Source organism: Globicephala melas, chromosome 7, assembly GCF_963455315.2.
Source record: "Globicephala melas chromosome 7, mGloMel1.2, whole genome shotgun sequence".
NCBI classification, from domain to species: domain Eukaryota; kingdom Metazoa; phylum Chordata; class Mammalia; order Artiodactyla; family Delphinidae; genus Globicephala; species Globicephala melas.
Window position 1 is genome coordinate 88,499,315 of NC_083320.1, and position 16,702 is coordinate 88,516,016.

At 34.0% G+C, this 16,702-nt stretch overlaps 1 protein-coding gene across 1 annotated transcript in view; it reads left to right on the forward strand.

Annotated features, from left to right (window-relative positions):
• Nucleotides 1-16,702, forward strand: part of LRP1B (LDL receptor related protein 1B) — a 1,792,829-nt gene that overhangs the window by 1,196,788 nt on the left and 579,339 nt on the right. Inside the window, exons 28-31 of the mRNA XM_030883038.2 lie at nucleotides 2,139-2,270; nucleotides 4,469-4,696; nucleotides 13,980-14,154; nucleotides 14,967-15,061. Of these exons, the coding sequence (XP_030738898.2) occupies nucleotides 2,139-2,270; nucleotides 4,469-4,696; nucleotides 13,980-14,154; nucleotides 14,967-15,061 (630 nt within the window). The remainder of the gene's footprint in view (nucleotides 1-2,138; nucleotides 2,271-4,468; nucleotides 4,697-13,979; nucleotides 14,155-14,966; nucleotides 15,062-16,702) is intronic.

Consider the following 16,702-nt stretch of genomic DNA (forward strand, 5'->3'; position numbering starts at 1 on the left):
TAATTTGGTAATTAGAATAGGTATCTGTTTAAATGCATGATTAGAAAGAAACTTCAAAAAGATTTAACACCACTCTTTCAAAGTGAGAAGAGATAAAAGTGAAAGAAGTTTTTGTGGATTTTTTCCATGCTGTGAAGCATAAAATATTGTGAATATTACCTTACAGTGTTATCATTAATACAGATATTGGGCTACAAAGTCAATGTATTTTTTACTTTAGTATGAATATAGAAATTTAGTATGTCATCATTGATTTTTAAAAGTTTTTAATCACAATTACAGGATGTTGAGAAGAGCTAGTATGATTCTGGGCTAAAGATAATGATGTTCAAAGCGAAATCCAAGTACCTATTATTGAGCTGTCATGGATTAGGCTTTTAATTCTTTGAGAGGAATAGCATTTCCTATGTCAATGTTTTTAAACAAATTTCTCCTCTTCCTTCTTCCTTTTCCTCCCTTTACTCCTCTTAATTTTTCTGTTTTTCTCCTTCTTCCAACAGTGCCTCTTCATTTCACCACCTTTTCTGTAACATTTTTCCTCCTTAAAAACCTTCCCATCTAACCTCTTGCTTCTATAACCTGCAATTCTTTAGAGACTCCAATTATGATAATGAAGTTAAATGGGAAGAAAGTAGAATATGTGGCATTTATACCATGTGACAGAGGGACATGCACTCCTACAGAATCTCTCAACTTTAGCTTCCAGTATTTTCTAATAATTTTTGTTCTTAGCTGATGTGCTTCGGAAAATGTTTCTGAGTCTTTCATTTCCATTTATTTATTTATTTATTTTTAAATTTTTATTTTATTTTATTTTGCGGTACGCGGGCCTCTCACTGTTGTGGCCTCTCCCGTTGTGGAGCACAGGCTCTGGACGCGCAGGCTTAGTGGCCATGGCTCACGGGCCCAGCCGCTCCGCGGCATGTGGGATCTTCCTGGACCGGGGCACGAACCCGTGTCCCCTGCATCAGCAGGCGGACTCTCAACCACTGCGCTACCAGGGAAGCCCATCATTTCCTTTTATTTACTTTTTAAATCAAATACACAGACATGAATTGTTTTTGTTATCTTGTGGGGAGGGTATGAAGACTGGCAAAAGCCACGTTGAGTATTTATTAAATTCAGTTAATTTTTCTACAATTTTAATTATAATCTACTGATTTTTATTATTTGTGCTTTATAAGTCTACAAGATTAATATTATTACACTGAGCAATAGATCCATTTGTTAGGAAGATTTTAGTTGAAAACTAAAATATTGTTGGTGGGATCAGAAGGTATAACTCTTTCATGCCTTCAACTGACAAACATAGTTCTAAAGAATGTATTCTACTAGATAGTCTCTATAAAAATGAGATTTGAAAGAACAATTTGATCAATTGACATTAAAATCTTATCCAAAAGGCATGATGACAAAATAAGAAACACAAAAGAATGAGAGACTGACATTGAACTGCAAAATTTAATATTCCATTCTAAATTTGAATATATCATGTTATTTATACAATGGAATATAGTAAGTATGAGTATGTGGAGCAAACTTTAGCCATGGAATAAGTTAATACAGAAAAAAAAAAGAAGTAGATGTCATTATAATGAAGGAAGACAAACATGTTTTTCACATAGGCCTCTGATTTGAAAAAGAAGAAGTGGCCTGAAGGGGTATACAATATATGTAACAGCAGTTTCCTATGGAAACTGTTCGGAATGTCGTGCTAAGGCAAGAAGGGAATCTATATGCTATGGTAGGAGAATAACGACATCCACTGGAACTCCCAACACTGGCATGATAGTCTACCTGAGTTTATTTTATACTAAATGTGATAATTATTCCTGATTATTTCTCAGACTAAATCCTTAAAAAATTTTTTTTGCTTCTAAAGCAATAGAATGCATACCATTCCTCTTAGAGGAAACTGAGGGAGTTATCTTAGTTGTTATCTTCAAGGAGGAAAAATGTTTTTATTCATGAAATTGTTGTGTATGATTGTCTCTTATTGTCATATTAATCACTCGAGTAATGGGTGCTATGTAGAGAACTTCACTTTGAATCATTACGTGAATAACCCTTGTCAAACTCAGAGGTTCCCTAATCTAGTCTTCCTTCTTTACTCTTAATATTTCACTGTGTAATTACAGCTCCCAATCCGTGTGCAGCTAATGATGGCAGAGGCCCCTGCTCTCATATGTGTCTGATCAATCATAATAGGAGTGCTGCTTGTGCTTGCCCACACTTGATGAAGCTTTCCTCAAACAAGAAGACCTGCTATGGTAAATTTCTTACAGTTCTTATCTAAACTCCAAATTGAATTCTCTCAAATTGTATTAGCATTCGGATTTTCCTCAAAGTAAAGCGGAAGAGGTTTTTAATGTCCTTAAAAATATTAGATGTGGTGCTATTTTCAGACTCTGTTGATTCATCTACTTTTGGGGAGACTGACAAATTCTTTAAATATGTGATATGCTGCACTTTGCTGTTTATTACCTTATTCACTTTTTTTCTTGCTACTTTCTTATTCGGTGTGTTAGCAGAATTTATCTCTACAAAACAGGGAGATTTGTAAGTGAAAGTGCATTATCAGAAAATGATGATGTAGGTAACCTGCATAATAAAGAGGTACTTAACAGCTTTAATCTCCTCCTGCTCTTCTGCAGTTACTTTAGCATCATTTTATAGGGTATTATCAAGTTGAAGGGAGAAAATATGAAGTAAAATATGTAACTTGGAAAGGTTTGTAAAAAATACTTAAACAGCATATTTAAACTAAAAAATGAAAATAAAATTTGTGAATGAAAACCAGACTGTGGGTTCTTCAGAACCATTTATTTTTTTTTTAGATTCCATATATATGTGTTAGCCTATGGTATTTGTTTTTCTCTTTCTGACTTACTTCACTCTATATGTATATGTATAGCTGATTCACTTTGTTTTAAAGCAGAAACTAACACCATTGTAAAGCAATTATACGCCAATAAAGATGTAAAAAAAAAAAAGGACACTTAATAAAAGTTGGTGGTTGATAATAAGATATGTTGGGAACTGTGCTTTAACTCTACACAATTTAGAGGTGAATTCAAAAAAAGTGAAGGTACCTTGAACTCTACATAAGGTTTTTGATATAAAATAATGTCATGTGTAATTACAGATAGAGATCTAATTTACATACCTCATAATATATTCTACATTCTTGAATATACCAAGTTTGCTCTGGACTTTGGGCTAGCTGTTCCCTCTTTTAAAAACACTCCTCTCTTAGATTTTCTAATTGTAGGCTCCTTTTTGCTATTTGTCACCTTTGTGGAGGGCTTCCCTGATGACCTAATTTACCGTAGCTCTCCTACTGATATTTTCTTGTTTCTGGTATTCTTGTTTTTGATATTTCTTGTTTCTGTTCTCTATTTATTGTTTGTCCCTCTTAGAATGTAAACTACTACATGAGAAGGCCCTCATTTATCTCATGTACTTCTGTTTTCCGAGGACCTGTAATTTTGATTGGCATATAGGAAACATTCAGTTAATATTTGTTGATGTTAAATAAATGGTTGCTCTCTTATTAAGTCAAATGTATTTTTGATGTTGCTACCATGCCTTGGAAATTAGAACTTCTCAAATAACTTCTCAAAAAATAATCAGACTGTGGGGTTTTTTTAGTTTTGTTTTGTTAGTAATTTTTGTTTATTTGCAAGGCACTTACTTTTAAGGGCAAAAAAGAGTGTATTCAGCAAATCTTAACTCAGGAATTTAGGCACATGTGGCTTTACTTAATTTTATACAATAATACCATATCTCAAATATCAACAATAACCCCAAAGAGAAAAACAAGAAAATAGAACATCTGTGACTCCTATTTCTATTAAACCTACTAATATTTCACAAACTCATTGCAAGAAAGGTGCCTATTTAAGTAGAAATGATAGAATGCCTCACAATATTAATTACTACAGATTCACAAAAATTTACAGTACAGCATGCTTTAACATTATATGAACCCTAATTTTGATAGGGAAAATATAAACATGATTTTTAAAAGCAATGTTTAATCTCATTTTATTCAAAGATAGTATAGAAAAAATGTTCTTAGATTCCTTCAAAAAGCACTTAATGCACTGCAGTATTGTTATAGTTATAAACAAAGAACAAATATGGCTGTTTGACATTTTTAGAGTTCATGTCCTTTAACAAGTTTGTTTGAAATTCTAAGATCAGATCAATTACTGATAATTTCTTGGCATTTCTAACTAAAGAAAAATGACTTAAGGATTCTAATTTGCTTTACATTTGTTATTATTAAGTACTTTCATTTAAAAATAGATAAATCATTTCTGCCTTCATGTTTCTATCAAATCTTGGTCATGATTTTCTGGTGTTAAAAACCTATTAAATCATCAACAAATAATATTTAGAATTTCTAGACAGCTTCAAACTTGGCAAGCTTATAAAGAAAAACACATTTCTATTTCTTTTCTAGAAATGAAAAAATTTCTTCTTTATGCAAGACGTTCTGAAATCAGAGGAGTGGATATTGATAATCCATATTTTAACTTTATCACGGCCTTTACAGTCCCTGATATTGATGATGTTACTGTGATAGACTTTGATGCATCTGAAGAACGTTTATACTGGACAGACATTAAGACACAAACAATTAAGCGGGCTTTTATTAATGGAACTGGATTAGAAACTGTTATTTCTAGAGGTAAAAGATTTTCACTTTACATCTTAAAAAATGTTTATTATTCAGTTTGTAATAATTGCATCTCTTTTGTATTCTTTTTCTATTATCCAATTCTATGTTGTTAATTGAGAGTTGGAATTGATTATTCACAGATTTAATAATATGCTATATCCTAACAATTGTAGAATGCTATAATTATGTTGCACATAGTAGTCTGATAACTAGAAATTTAGTTTCACAAGAAGAAAAAATTTCAGAACAGATAATTTGCAGATTTCTAAATGAACAGATTTGAAGACTCCTTTTTGCTGATGCGGGGAAAGTTGTATTTGCCTAGAGAGAATATAGGATATTGGTAAAGACTTGTTTCCCCCTCTGGTTCAAGCTTGTTATCAACTTTCTTTTGCATGTATTTTTACAGAACTAGACTAAACAAATAAGAGAGAAAACCTGTTCCTATCCACCTCCTGACCCAGCAGGTTGAATCACAGGTTTTCAGTAATGCTATTGATTAACATTAACCAAAAAAAAACACGTTTCCCAAAGTAGAAAATATAGCCAAAATGAAACATACATATAAATGCAATGGCTGAATTCTAAATATTTAGCATTGAATTATCTTCATTTTTGCTTAAATTTTGGTATAATGTGATTTCTGGGTCAGTTATCGTTTTAGTGAGTGAATCTTAGTTGAGCACCTGCTGTTTGCCGTGACTGCAAAATCAAAGAAGACACAGTTTTTCTTCAGTTTCATGCCCCCTAGGCATGATAGAGTGATTTGAAGGATGATGGAGGAAGGCATGATCAGTGATCCATATAGATATATCAAACTCCTCTGCCTTGAAGCATACTGACGATTTAAAATCAGACCTTATTTGAGCAATGATCAACTTCTTAATGAAAGCAATAAGAAGTGCAGGTTTTAAATTTACAGTGTTTTTCAAGAGTTTCCACTGGCTTGAGTACCATTAGTAGATCTGAAAGTATTTGAGCACTCAGGTGCTCTTGTATGTATGCTAGCTCTTTACCCATCTCAGGCTAGTACTGTTAATGCAACTTGAATAAATTGGTTATAAGCTTGTTTAAATATTGAATTACAAACTTTCCCTAAGAGAAGAGCCTTTCTAAAAAAGCTAATGCAAAGATTTCCTTTTTGTGCAGGATTTTTTTTACAGGAGCAAGGGAAAAAATAATTATTGTTAGACTAGATTTGAAAAGACTACCTGGTTAATGATCATGAAAAATCTTGAGAGAACAGTTAAAGCACATAAGGTACTCCCAAGACTGACAGTCAGTTTGGTGGTCCTCTCACAAGAAATTCATAAAAATCTAATAGAAAATTGTTCACATACTTTAATCGTGAATGTGAAATACTTTCCAAAGGCTCTATGAATTCTATAAAGTAAAAGATGGTCTATCTCAAAAAAAATTGGGGAAAGATTTTCTGTCTCTAATTGTAAATTGATAACTAGTAGTAATTTGGTGAGTTTATCTTTGAGAAAAATCACAGACTTATCTCCATTTAGCAGACTCTGTTTACAATTATTAACCAAAAATTGAGCAATAATATTTTCTCACTAATAATAGATGTACTCATTAGGATCAATAATTATTAATTCAGGCATTTTGAAAAGTATTAGAATATGTTCTATATGATAAGAAATTGAAGAAGGGTCAGTATAGACTGAATAGTATGAAGTACAGAACAAGAGGGTGTTATATGAGCTGATGGAGCTAAAAAAACAGGAACCAAATCATGCCAGCCTTTATAGGATAACTCGTTGATTTTTATGTTAATACTAAAAATAATGGAAACTTAGGAAATGTTTTAAGGAGAGTACAACTACATGATTATCTTTGCTTTGGAAAAGATCACTCTAGATATTATGTGTAGGGACTTCCCTGGTGGTCTAGTGGTTAAGACTTTGCCTTCCAATGCAGGGGCTGCATGTTCGATCCCTGGTCAGGGAGCTAAGATCCCACATGCCTAGCGGCCACAAAAACAAAACATAAAAAATATATAGATATTATGTTTAGTGGAAAATTGAAAAGGTCTGGGTTGGGGGGTAGGAGGAGCAGTAGACTCTGGGAAACAAGGCTGCTATAGTGGTTTTAGTAAGAGGTGATGGAAGCCTGGACAAGGGTGGAAACAACAGAGATAGTGAAATGTGGAAAAATCATTGAGGTATCAATGAGTAAATATATGAAATAACTGAATATGAAAGTTGAGGAATAGACATTTTCAAGGACAACTCAGTTTCTGGCTGCCCCACAAGTTAAATGACGTTGCTTTTCCCTTTCTTCCAAAGTGAAACCTTGTTAGGGACTGATATGCCCTTCCATTAAAAGAGAAACTTGAGAGGCTTCCCTGGTGGCACAGTGGTTGAGAGTCCGCCTGCCAATGCAGGGGACACGGGTTCGTGCCTCGGTTCGGGAAGATCCCACATGCGCTGAGCGGCTAGGCCCGTGAGCCATGGCCGCTGAGCCTGCGCGTCCAGAGCCTGTGCTCCGCAACGGGAGAGGCCACAACAGTGAGAGGCCCGCGCACCGCAAAAAAAAAAAAAAAGAGAGAAACTTGAGATGAACTTTTGACAGTTCAGTTTCTGAATGCATCAAAGTATCTTAAATCCTGCCAGTAATTGTACTTTATTTTATGCTTTCATCTTTTAGATTCCTTGTAAATGACTCTTTGGCCTTTCTCTTACTTCTTATACTGTTGGCCTCTGTATTTTCTCACTTCATTGTCTTCCATCTACTGGAATTTTTCTTGAGACACTCTTCATATTTTCCTCAGCCCAAGTCTAAGGTGAAACCACCAAAAAAAAAAAAAAAAAGAATCGGGCCCCAAATCAGTGAGATCTAGATTTTGGAAACAGTCCTTGAATTAAAGTAGAAAGTTTAGACAGGGAACATCTGTTGTTTTGCCTGTTACTGAATAGAATTTTCAACTTTCATTTTCACCCAGGAAGCCTTTTGGTGGAAGAATGTCAACATCTGTGATTTAAAAAAGAGGAGAGTAAAGAAAAGAAAGAAAGAAAGGCGAAAATGATACCTATAAATGCCATTCCATTGAGAACTGTGTATCTATAGCAATGGGCGCTAAATGAGCAATACTTCCCACATATATTCTTTATCTTTTAGTTAGAAAGATAGAAATGCTATTTTAGTTTACTCCATGGGCTTTTTTTTTTTTTCTCACACCATATTCTGGATTTTGTATCTGGGATGTTGAATGGGTGGGGAGATAGCAATTATTTCACTAAGACAATCTATAGCCTCAAAGAGCTTTATATCTGGTGAGAGTGAATTGTAAACATCTAACTAAAGTATAAGACTCAATGAAATAAGGAGGTTAATAAGGTGTAAGCCACTTCTTACAAAATTAGCACAAGGAGTACTGAGTTCTTACATGGGATTACTAAATTTCCCACTTAGGAGGAGGTGGTGAAATGAGGGTTCTGGAGGAAACTGTAGCAAGATCAATCTGGTTAAGCTATCAGTAGGCACAAAGATCTGGACATACATACATACAGAGGAGCAAGCAGTGAGGGGCAGATAGATCTTGTAAAAGAGTAAACTAGAAGGTTCATATCATGGCAGATCACAGAGGGTCTTATACCAGAGGAGCTGTTTTTGTTTTTTGTTTTGTTTTAGTTTTCTTCCCTCAAGACAGTGGAAAGCTGCTGAAGACTTTTACAGATGGGTATAGGTCATTCAAACTCTTTTGAAGATAAATCACATTATCAACCTGATAGTTAGATAAGTGAGAAATTATAGACAAGGATACAACTAGAAAGTTACAGAGATGTTCCAAATCTGAAACAAAATTTAGATATAAGAAGGTGACAGACACCAAGAGTAGATGTAGAAGTAATTGAACCTGATGAATGAAAGAGAGGTGAAGTTGACCAAATTATTGGAAAGATATTGGAGACATTGATCCAGATGAAAATAAAAGAAGGAAGCTTGCTTCAGAATTTTTTCCCAAATCAGCATCGAGTTGTTTCTATAAGATAGGAATAATTATAGGTTTAGGACATTAAGAATATAAAGATTAGTCAAAAAGTTATAATTCTGCCCCTATGTTCTCTCAAAAAAAAAAAAAAAAGATTGGGAATGCATACATATTTGTTAAAAGTGACAAAACCAAGGCCATGGTAAATGCTCAATTGTTCAGAGTTGGAGAGGCAAAAATTAGTGAGGGTGAGCATAGAAGGCTCCTAAAGTATTTATAATGTTCTTAAGCTGGATCATGGATTTATGGATGTTTTATTAATTTGCATACCATGTTTTATATATAGTAACATATATAACACATACATGTATATATATTTGTATGATCAGTTTTTCATAAGTGCAACAAATAGAATATTAATATTTACAAAGTTCCCTTGAGAAAGCTTTTTACAAGCATTACCAATTTGATTTTTTAAACTTTGCTTCTAAGAACAGTAAAATAATGCTTTGAAGATCTTCTTTTTCCTCCTGATAATATTTTTATTTAGCAACCTAAAGTGTGTTGTACTTCCTTTTGGGTCATGTCTTTCATCAGCACAGGAGGAAAACCCCTCAATGGTCACCAATCTGACCATTTTTTCTAGCCTAGTCTCTCTATTCCTTCCTTTGTAAACTCTGACTAGGTATGGTAGGTTATTCATTCTAACCTCCAACTCACCTAATCTTTTTGTTTCTCTGTGCTTTCTCTGGCTAACTTCCTTCAATTTGTCTTGCAGTTCACTAGCTGTCTTGCAGTAACTATTGTCTAACCTGCTGGTTAATCCATCTAATGAATTATTTTTTTTAATATTTGCAAGTTATTTTTGCTTCTCATTTATATATATTCCAAGAAGATTTTTTAAAATATTGTACCTTGCTTATTATTTTGAAGCATATATTTTTCTTTAAAACATTCCACGCATTTTTCTTTATCTTACACATAATAATTTTAAAACATGTAGGCTTTGGAGACTTAAACCTATTGTTTATTTTTCTCTTTATTCTTGGTCTTATGTCTCATTTCTTTTAATTTTTTGTTTTAATTTTTTGTTCTGATCAATTATGAGGAGATACTCAGTCTATGGAAATTGTGAGGGCCTGGGTTAAAAATTTTTTTTCTTCCATAGAGGATTTGAATTTGCTTTTGTTGGAGGGAAAAGGAGTGACGATAAGCGAGGAATCACTTTAGTTTGATTTCTCCTCGACCCAACCAATGAATACCTTGTTTATATACTATTAATCTCTTACCTAAGTGTAGATCTATGCTTAGAATTTTTTTTTCATACCCAGGAAAGAGACAGAAAAAAATGTTTTATATTTATTTTAAAAATTATTCTCCTTTTTAAGTAGGCAGATTTTTTATTTCCCACTCACCCAAGGATGTAGATCCTTCTGATATCCTGGGATTGCTCTTGTTTAGCTCTGCTACTTTTTGTGAGTTTAAGGACTGAATCCTCTTGCACTGAGCAACTAATAATCCTGGAATCTGTACATTATCATTACAAGTTTTGGTTCCTGTGGCAACACCAAATCTGTATTCCCACTTCCCTTCCTTTATGATTTTAGCTAACATACAAGTGTGTTAGCACTTAGAGATATTCCTGTCTGTCTTATGATCTCAACAATGCATTTAAAAGTTACAATTTAATATACATCAGGGAATTTTGTGGCAATGGAGGGCTTTTATGAATATCTAATCTGCCTTTCTTCAAGAAGTGAGAGTCCCTGGAAATAGTAAATTGAACTTTCTGAGAAACTTGTTCAGAGGTCTTGGCCTGACTTACTTGAAAACAAGAGTTGAGTCAATTCATTATTTTAGTATTTTTATTAAAAAAAGAAAAATATCATTAAACATATTGCAGTTTTTATTCTTCCCCCCCCCCCCACCCCTTTACTGTGAATTTACCAGGACACTCTAAAACAATGAGACTTGGGCATTAGTGGTGGTCAAAAAAGACATAAAATTTATCTTAGGCATAAAGCTGATAATTAGAAGCTCCAAACTAATGGACAGGAAAAGGGTGAGGATAGAAAATGAGAATTGAGATTGCCTGAGTATATGTTTAGATATGTACTCCTGAAAATACACTTGAGGATATTACATCTGATATTTTTAGCTCAGCTCACATATCCTTAAAATTATGGATTGTGCATATCATGAATTCATTCAGCAATTCATTAAAAATATTTATTTTGAAGGCAATGTTGTATACGTTTGGGGTGGGGAGCTATAAAGATAAATTAGCAAGGAGCCCACCTTCAAGAGGTATATGTGAAAGTACTAGTATGTTAACAAATAATTATCACCTTAGGTAGAAAGGGATTGACCAGATATAGTCCTGTTGAGTTAGGTAGATAAAGAAAATCTTTATGGCTGGAATATATAGGAGAATTGATTAGGTTTTTGTGGTTGAAGGATGATGTTGCCTATCAGCTGGCCTATTCTGCATGAGATTTAGAAAAGTGAAGATGTGATTGGATGTGAGGTCCAGGTAATTCTATACAGATTGGAAAGTTTAGGACAAGGCTGGGAATCTGAGAACACATCAATATGACTGAAGTGTAATAAGATAATTGGCTAAAAATAGTGAGAAATAAGGTTGGAAAGGTAATTATATTCAGATTATACAGAAAGCCAGGCTAAGGAATTTAGATATCACTTTCTGAGTGGTTGGAAGCAATAGAATACCTTGGGGCAACCAAAGGTCATGATCCAGAGCTCTCTAGTCAGAAAAATAACCTGGCAGCAACTAAATCAACTGCTTGAAAGAAGAAAAAGACTGTATGCTCTGCAATAGTAAAGATAGAAATAGATTTGAGAGAGCATGAACTACAGAATTCACAAGGACTAAAAGGTATTCATAGCTTACATTTGGCTATGATTTCCAGTTTCAGAATGCAATGTCTTCTCTAGGCTGTATGATTAAGAGTCAATCAGAAATACGTAAAAGGATTTTGAGCAGAAGAGACAGCGGAAAAAAACCAAACAAACTCTGGATAACATGTATTTTAGAGGAAATAAAAACTTATTTTATTTTTGCCAGTACCAAGCAATTCAGGGTAAAAAAGCAGAAAGTATTAAGTCCTTGGTTTGGCAAAGTATCCCTCAACCCTGAATTAAGCTGCATGAACACACATACTCTAATATTCACAACAATCCTATGAATTATCTATAATTATCCTCATTTTGCTGATATAAAAAAGGCCAAAATTTAAGCGATTTAAGGACAAAAAATAGGCACCCAACCTAGAACAGGAAGCCAAATCTTCTCATTACTGTTTCTCAGCAACCAATTAAGTCCAGAGAGTGAAGGAGGAAGAATAAATATTCTGGGTGAGGCAAATAAATATCTGACTTGGCAGGTTTAGCTTTACAGAGGTGTTGTATTACTTTTTCTTCCCTTGAGAAAAGAGGGAACTGGATGAGAATAACTAAAAATAAAAGTAAATTTCAAGTGTTGGGTTGAGATATGAAGTTCTCATACAAAATTTGCCACCTTACCAGAAATTAATGATGAAAAGTAACTTGCAGAATGAGAAGTTGTTGCTTACAGGAGAAGTTGAAACATGGGGAATCCCTTTTAAGGGCACTGTGATTAAAAGTTATTTAGAAATAATAAAAAGAATATTGAGCAGGCTCTGTTAAGACTCAAGGATGTAAACTTGGGGTAGAGCCTACCATGCCAGCACGGCACTTCACAGCTGACCCAGAATTGCCAGGCCTCCCTTATTTTGCTCCTTTAAATTTTGAACTAGTGAGACTTCCCTGGTGGTGCAGTGGTTGGGAGCCTGCCTGCCAATGCAGGGGACACGGGTTCAAGCCCTGGTCCAGGAGGATCCCACATGCTGCGGAGCAACTAGGCCCATGTGCCACAACTGCTGAGCGTGGGCTCTGGAGCCCGTGAGCCACAACTACCGAACCTGAGTGTCACAACTACTGAAGCCCGCACGCCTAGTGCCCGTGCTGTGCAATAAGAGAGGCCACAGCAATGAGAGGCCTGCGCACCACAGTGAAGATTGTCGCCCCTGTAGCTGCAAGTAGGGAAAGCCTGCGCACAGCAACGAAGACCCAACGCAGCCAAGCATAAATAAATAAATAAATAAATGTATTTTTTTAAAAAAAATTGAACTAGTTAGCAGACCTTACAAATCCAGAGTTTTCGCTTTCTGGAAATCTAGCTTGGTGGCATCTTTTGAAAATGATAAAAAGGGAAGATGTAGCAATTAGAAGAGCTAAGTAGCAGCTGCTCTGGGTTTCTAGCAGCATTTGGATTGGAACTGCTGCTCTGGAGTAGTGACTACAGCACTTGGGAGCTAGTTATAACTTGCAGAATCTTAGGACCCTCCCCAGACCTGCTGACTCAGAATCTTCCTTTTAAGAGTCTCCAGGTGTCTTATAAATTTGAGTAGCAGGGGTCTGGAGAACCCTAAGAGGTACAGCATGATAGAAAACGTTAAAACTTTATGAAATAAAGGCGAAACCAAGTAAAAGTAGTCAAATGCCACAGATTGGGAACTAAATTGGCCTGCTTTACCTGTTAATATGTTAAAAAGATTTCCTAGTATCCATTGTTTTGAACATTTTCATTTTAATTTGTTTCTTTAATTTAAATGTGCAATTATATTTTAGCCTAAATTCCATCATTTTTAAAAAAGATGCCTGATTGAATCATCAAGTAATAGCAGCCCAAATATTCATATTGGATGTAATGAATCAAAACATAATTAGATTTCAGTAATTTCTGTAGAATCCACATTGGAGGAATGTTAAAAGGGCTTTAGTTTCTTTGCTCATATCTCTGTCAATTTCTGTTAATTATCCATTTTAAAAATGTTCAACTCTGGTAATTCTTTTTGGAAAGCTGAATTGTTTTATTTCATTTCAGTAACAAATTGGCATTTAAAACATAAAATGGCCCATTTGTTGATGGCCCACAGTACTTTCTCCTAACTAGAAAGATGTACCATCAACTAGAGAAGCTATTACTCTAATTTGAATTTTGGTCACCTTGGCCCATAGGACTGCTGCCTGTGTCTGCTCCTAAGTGTTTACTAGTGAATCATTGACTGTTAGTGTAATTTCAATGCTAATTGTTACTTCAGGTTTTCAAATGGCTCAGCAGTAAGACATTAATGATTATTCATGCCTTAAGAAGGGCTGATAAGGGAATGAGATTACAGTCTTGTACAATATTAGCTAACTAATACTGTAAATTAAATTTTCCCTGAGACAGAAAATAACTGACTTAGAAAGCCAAAAGAATGAAAAACTTCATTCATTTTTAATTTTCTCTTTCCTGTTGTACAGATATTCAGAGTATCAGAGGGTTAGCTGTGGACTGGGTCTCACGTAATTTATACTGGATTAGCTCAGAATTTGATGAAACGCAAATTAACGTGGCAAAACTAGATGGCTCCTTGAAAACCTCAATTATCCACGGAATCGATAAGCCACAGTGTCTAGCGGCTCACCCAGTGAGGGGGTAAAGTATGATTATTTTTTTAATTTTTCAAAAATTTTACACACTTTTGCTCTGATTTTATGTAAAACTTTGTTGAATTAAGACAGACACACACATACATACATACATATATATAAGCTATACAGTCAAAAAAGCAAATGTGAACATGGAAGTTGTACGAGATCCCTGGTTAGAGATTTCTGTTTTCTGCATGAAATCAGATTTTTATATATTATTGTAAAATTTTATCAATTTATGTTTCTAAAGAGTGACAGTTCAGAATTTTTAAAAAAAGATGCCAGGAGAAGTTGTTAATTTCATTTCAAATACCAGTTGTTAATAACATATTTACTGTGTGTTAGTATTATGGTCACTGCTAAGTAGATCAGATTCTCCCATCTTCTGGCTAGTCATCATGTACCCATGTAGAGAACTTGGGTAGGGCTAAAAGAAATTCTTTCTCCTGAGTGCTTTCAACTGGAATGATTGAAATGACTTTGTTCCCTTCTCTGGTGCCTGATTTCTCCAAGCCAAGAGGATTCAATCTTGATGAATGACTTTAAATGGAAATAATTTACTGTAGTCATAGTTAAATATTCAGTTGTGAATGTAGGTGCGGGAAAGTAAGTGAGATAATTGTCCTTCAGTGACAGGAAAAAGCAAGTGGTACTTTCTTCCCAGGCAAGTGGCTCAACAATCTGGGGCCTTCCTGAAAAAACATTATCCTGAGCCAAGAATTTACTTTAATATTAACTTTGTTCTTCAATGTATGCTTCTAGTCAACAAGTAGGTCTATATCTAATATTTTTAAACCATATCTCTTTTGAATTAAGGAAACTCTACTGGACGGATGGAAACACAATTAATATGGCAAATATGGATGGCAGTAATAGCAAGATTCTCTTTCAGAATCAAAAGGAACCGGTTGGTAAGTTCTGTTTTTTTTTTTTATAGTTAATCACTGTAGTTTTTAATATGACAGATCTGTGCTTGTACAATGGATCTTTGACCTAGAGCCTGAAAGAAAATATTATAGATTAGTAATATAAATTAAATCAGAAATTTATCAATCTTATGGAATCCATTTGGTCCATGTAGGGTAGGGAAGAAACATTCTTTTTCTGGAAAAGAAGTTAAGTTTTTTTGATAAGAGAATTTTTACAATATCTTAAGTATGGAAGTTGCTTAAAACTTAATGTAATTAATAGATATAATATCTTATTCTCACTGGTGGATATCTGATACACCATTTGCTATGGTAGCAATATGATGTACTGAAGCCTCCTCTGATCATCATCATTGTGGCATTATTAATAGTTGCAATGATTTGAGTTTAAGTATTTAATATTAATTTTCAGCAATTTTCACTTACTCTGCAGGGTGTTTATTTAGTTTGCCATTCTACCTTTGTTAACCACTGTAACTCATCAGGTAAAATTTCATGGTGCTGAAAGAGAGCTTTGACTCATTCCCATAAGTGATCTTTGAAAATCAAAGTACAAAGATTCTTTTAGAAGATAAAGTTACACTATACTGTTCTTTTCAAATAGATATCTATACATTGTACTATTCTTTTCAAACTGTAATCACTCTTTCCTCATATTCTCTTCTGTTTCTTTGAGAGGCAAGAATTACCATATTGCCTTAATTTATCATCTCAACGTACGTCTTTTTAAAAATCCAATATTGAACCTGAATTTTGATATTATATTAAATGTGCAATGATGGAATATACAAAAGAAAGTCATAATTTTGCTTTGAATTGAATACTGTGTATTTTTAAATCTTGGGGTAAAATCCCTACACCATGAAGCTTTTCAGCAATTTTTTCTTAGTTTTAGAACTGTGGAAGTATACTTTCTTGAAGTATCTCATTTTTAATAGTGATGATTCAATAAAGCGATAATATCAACAAGATTTGCCATAAATAATTCTTTTTATGTGGTCCGTAGAATAAACCTTGTGATGTAAAATGATACTATTAACAACTCTTTTCTCTGGATTGTGTTCTAAGATTTGATACACAATTGAAATTCAAGGTAGTGTTAGACATTAAAGGCAAATTGAAATGCTAATACTTCTGTGTAGAAGATGATAGAACAGAAGAAACAAGGGACTCTACAAGATTAGGACCCATACAAAGGATTTAATTTGGACTAAAGCAATTCAGTTGGTTCTTATCTGGAGTTGTTCAGAATATTTAATACGGAAAAGTGAGTATGACTGAAATAGTATGAGCAAATAAAGTCCTTACATTGTAATGTGGTAGCTATAGGTTACACCAAAATGTTCATTTATACGCTCGTTTTTATAAGGGGAAAAACCTTATCTTCTTTCATACTAAATTTCCATTTTCCTACTCAAAATAAATTAAAGAACAGGTATATATGAAGCTTATATAAAGAAAGTTTGTAAGAAAAAGAATTAGTGTTACTATTTACACTTTGTAGTTGGCCCCTCAGGTGTTATACACCAAGTGATATTTTTAACTGTGTATGGATGATGATTAAACATCCAGTAACAAATAGTAAATGCCTACTTCATGTCAGTTATTGTTATATTTGAAAAT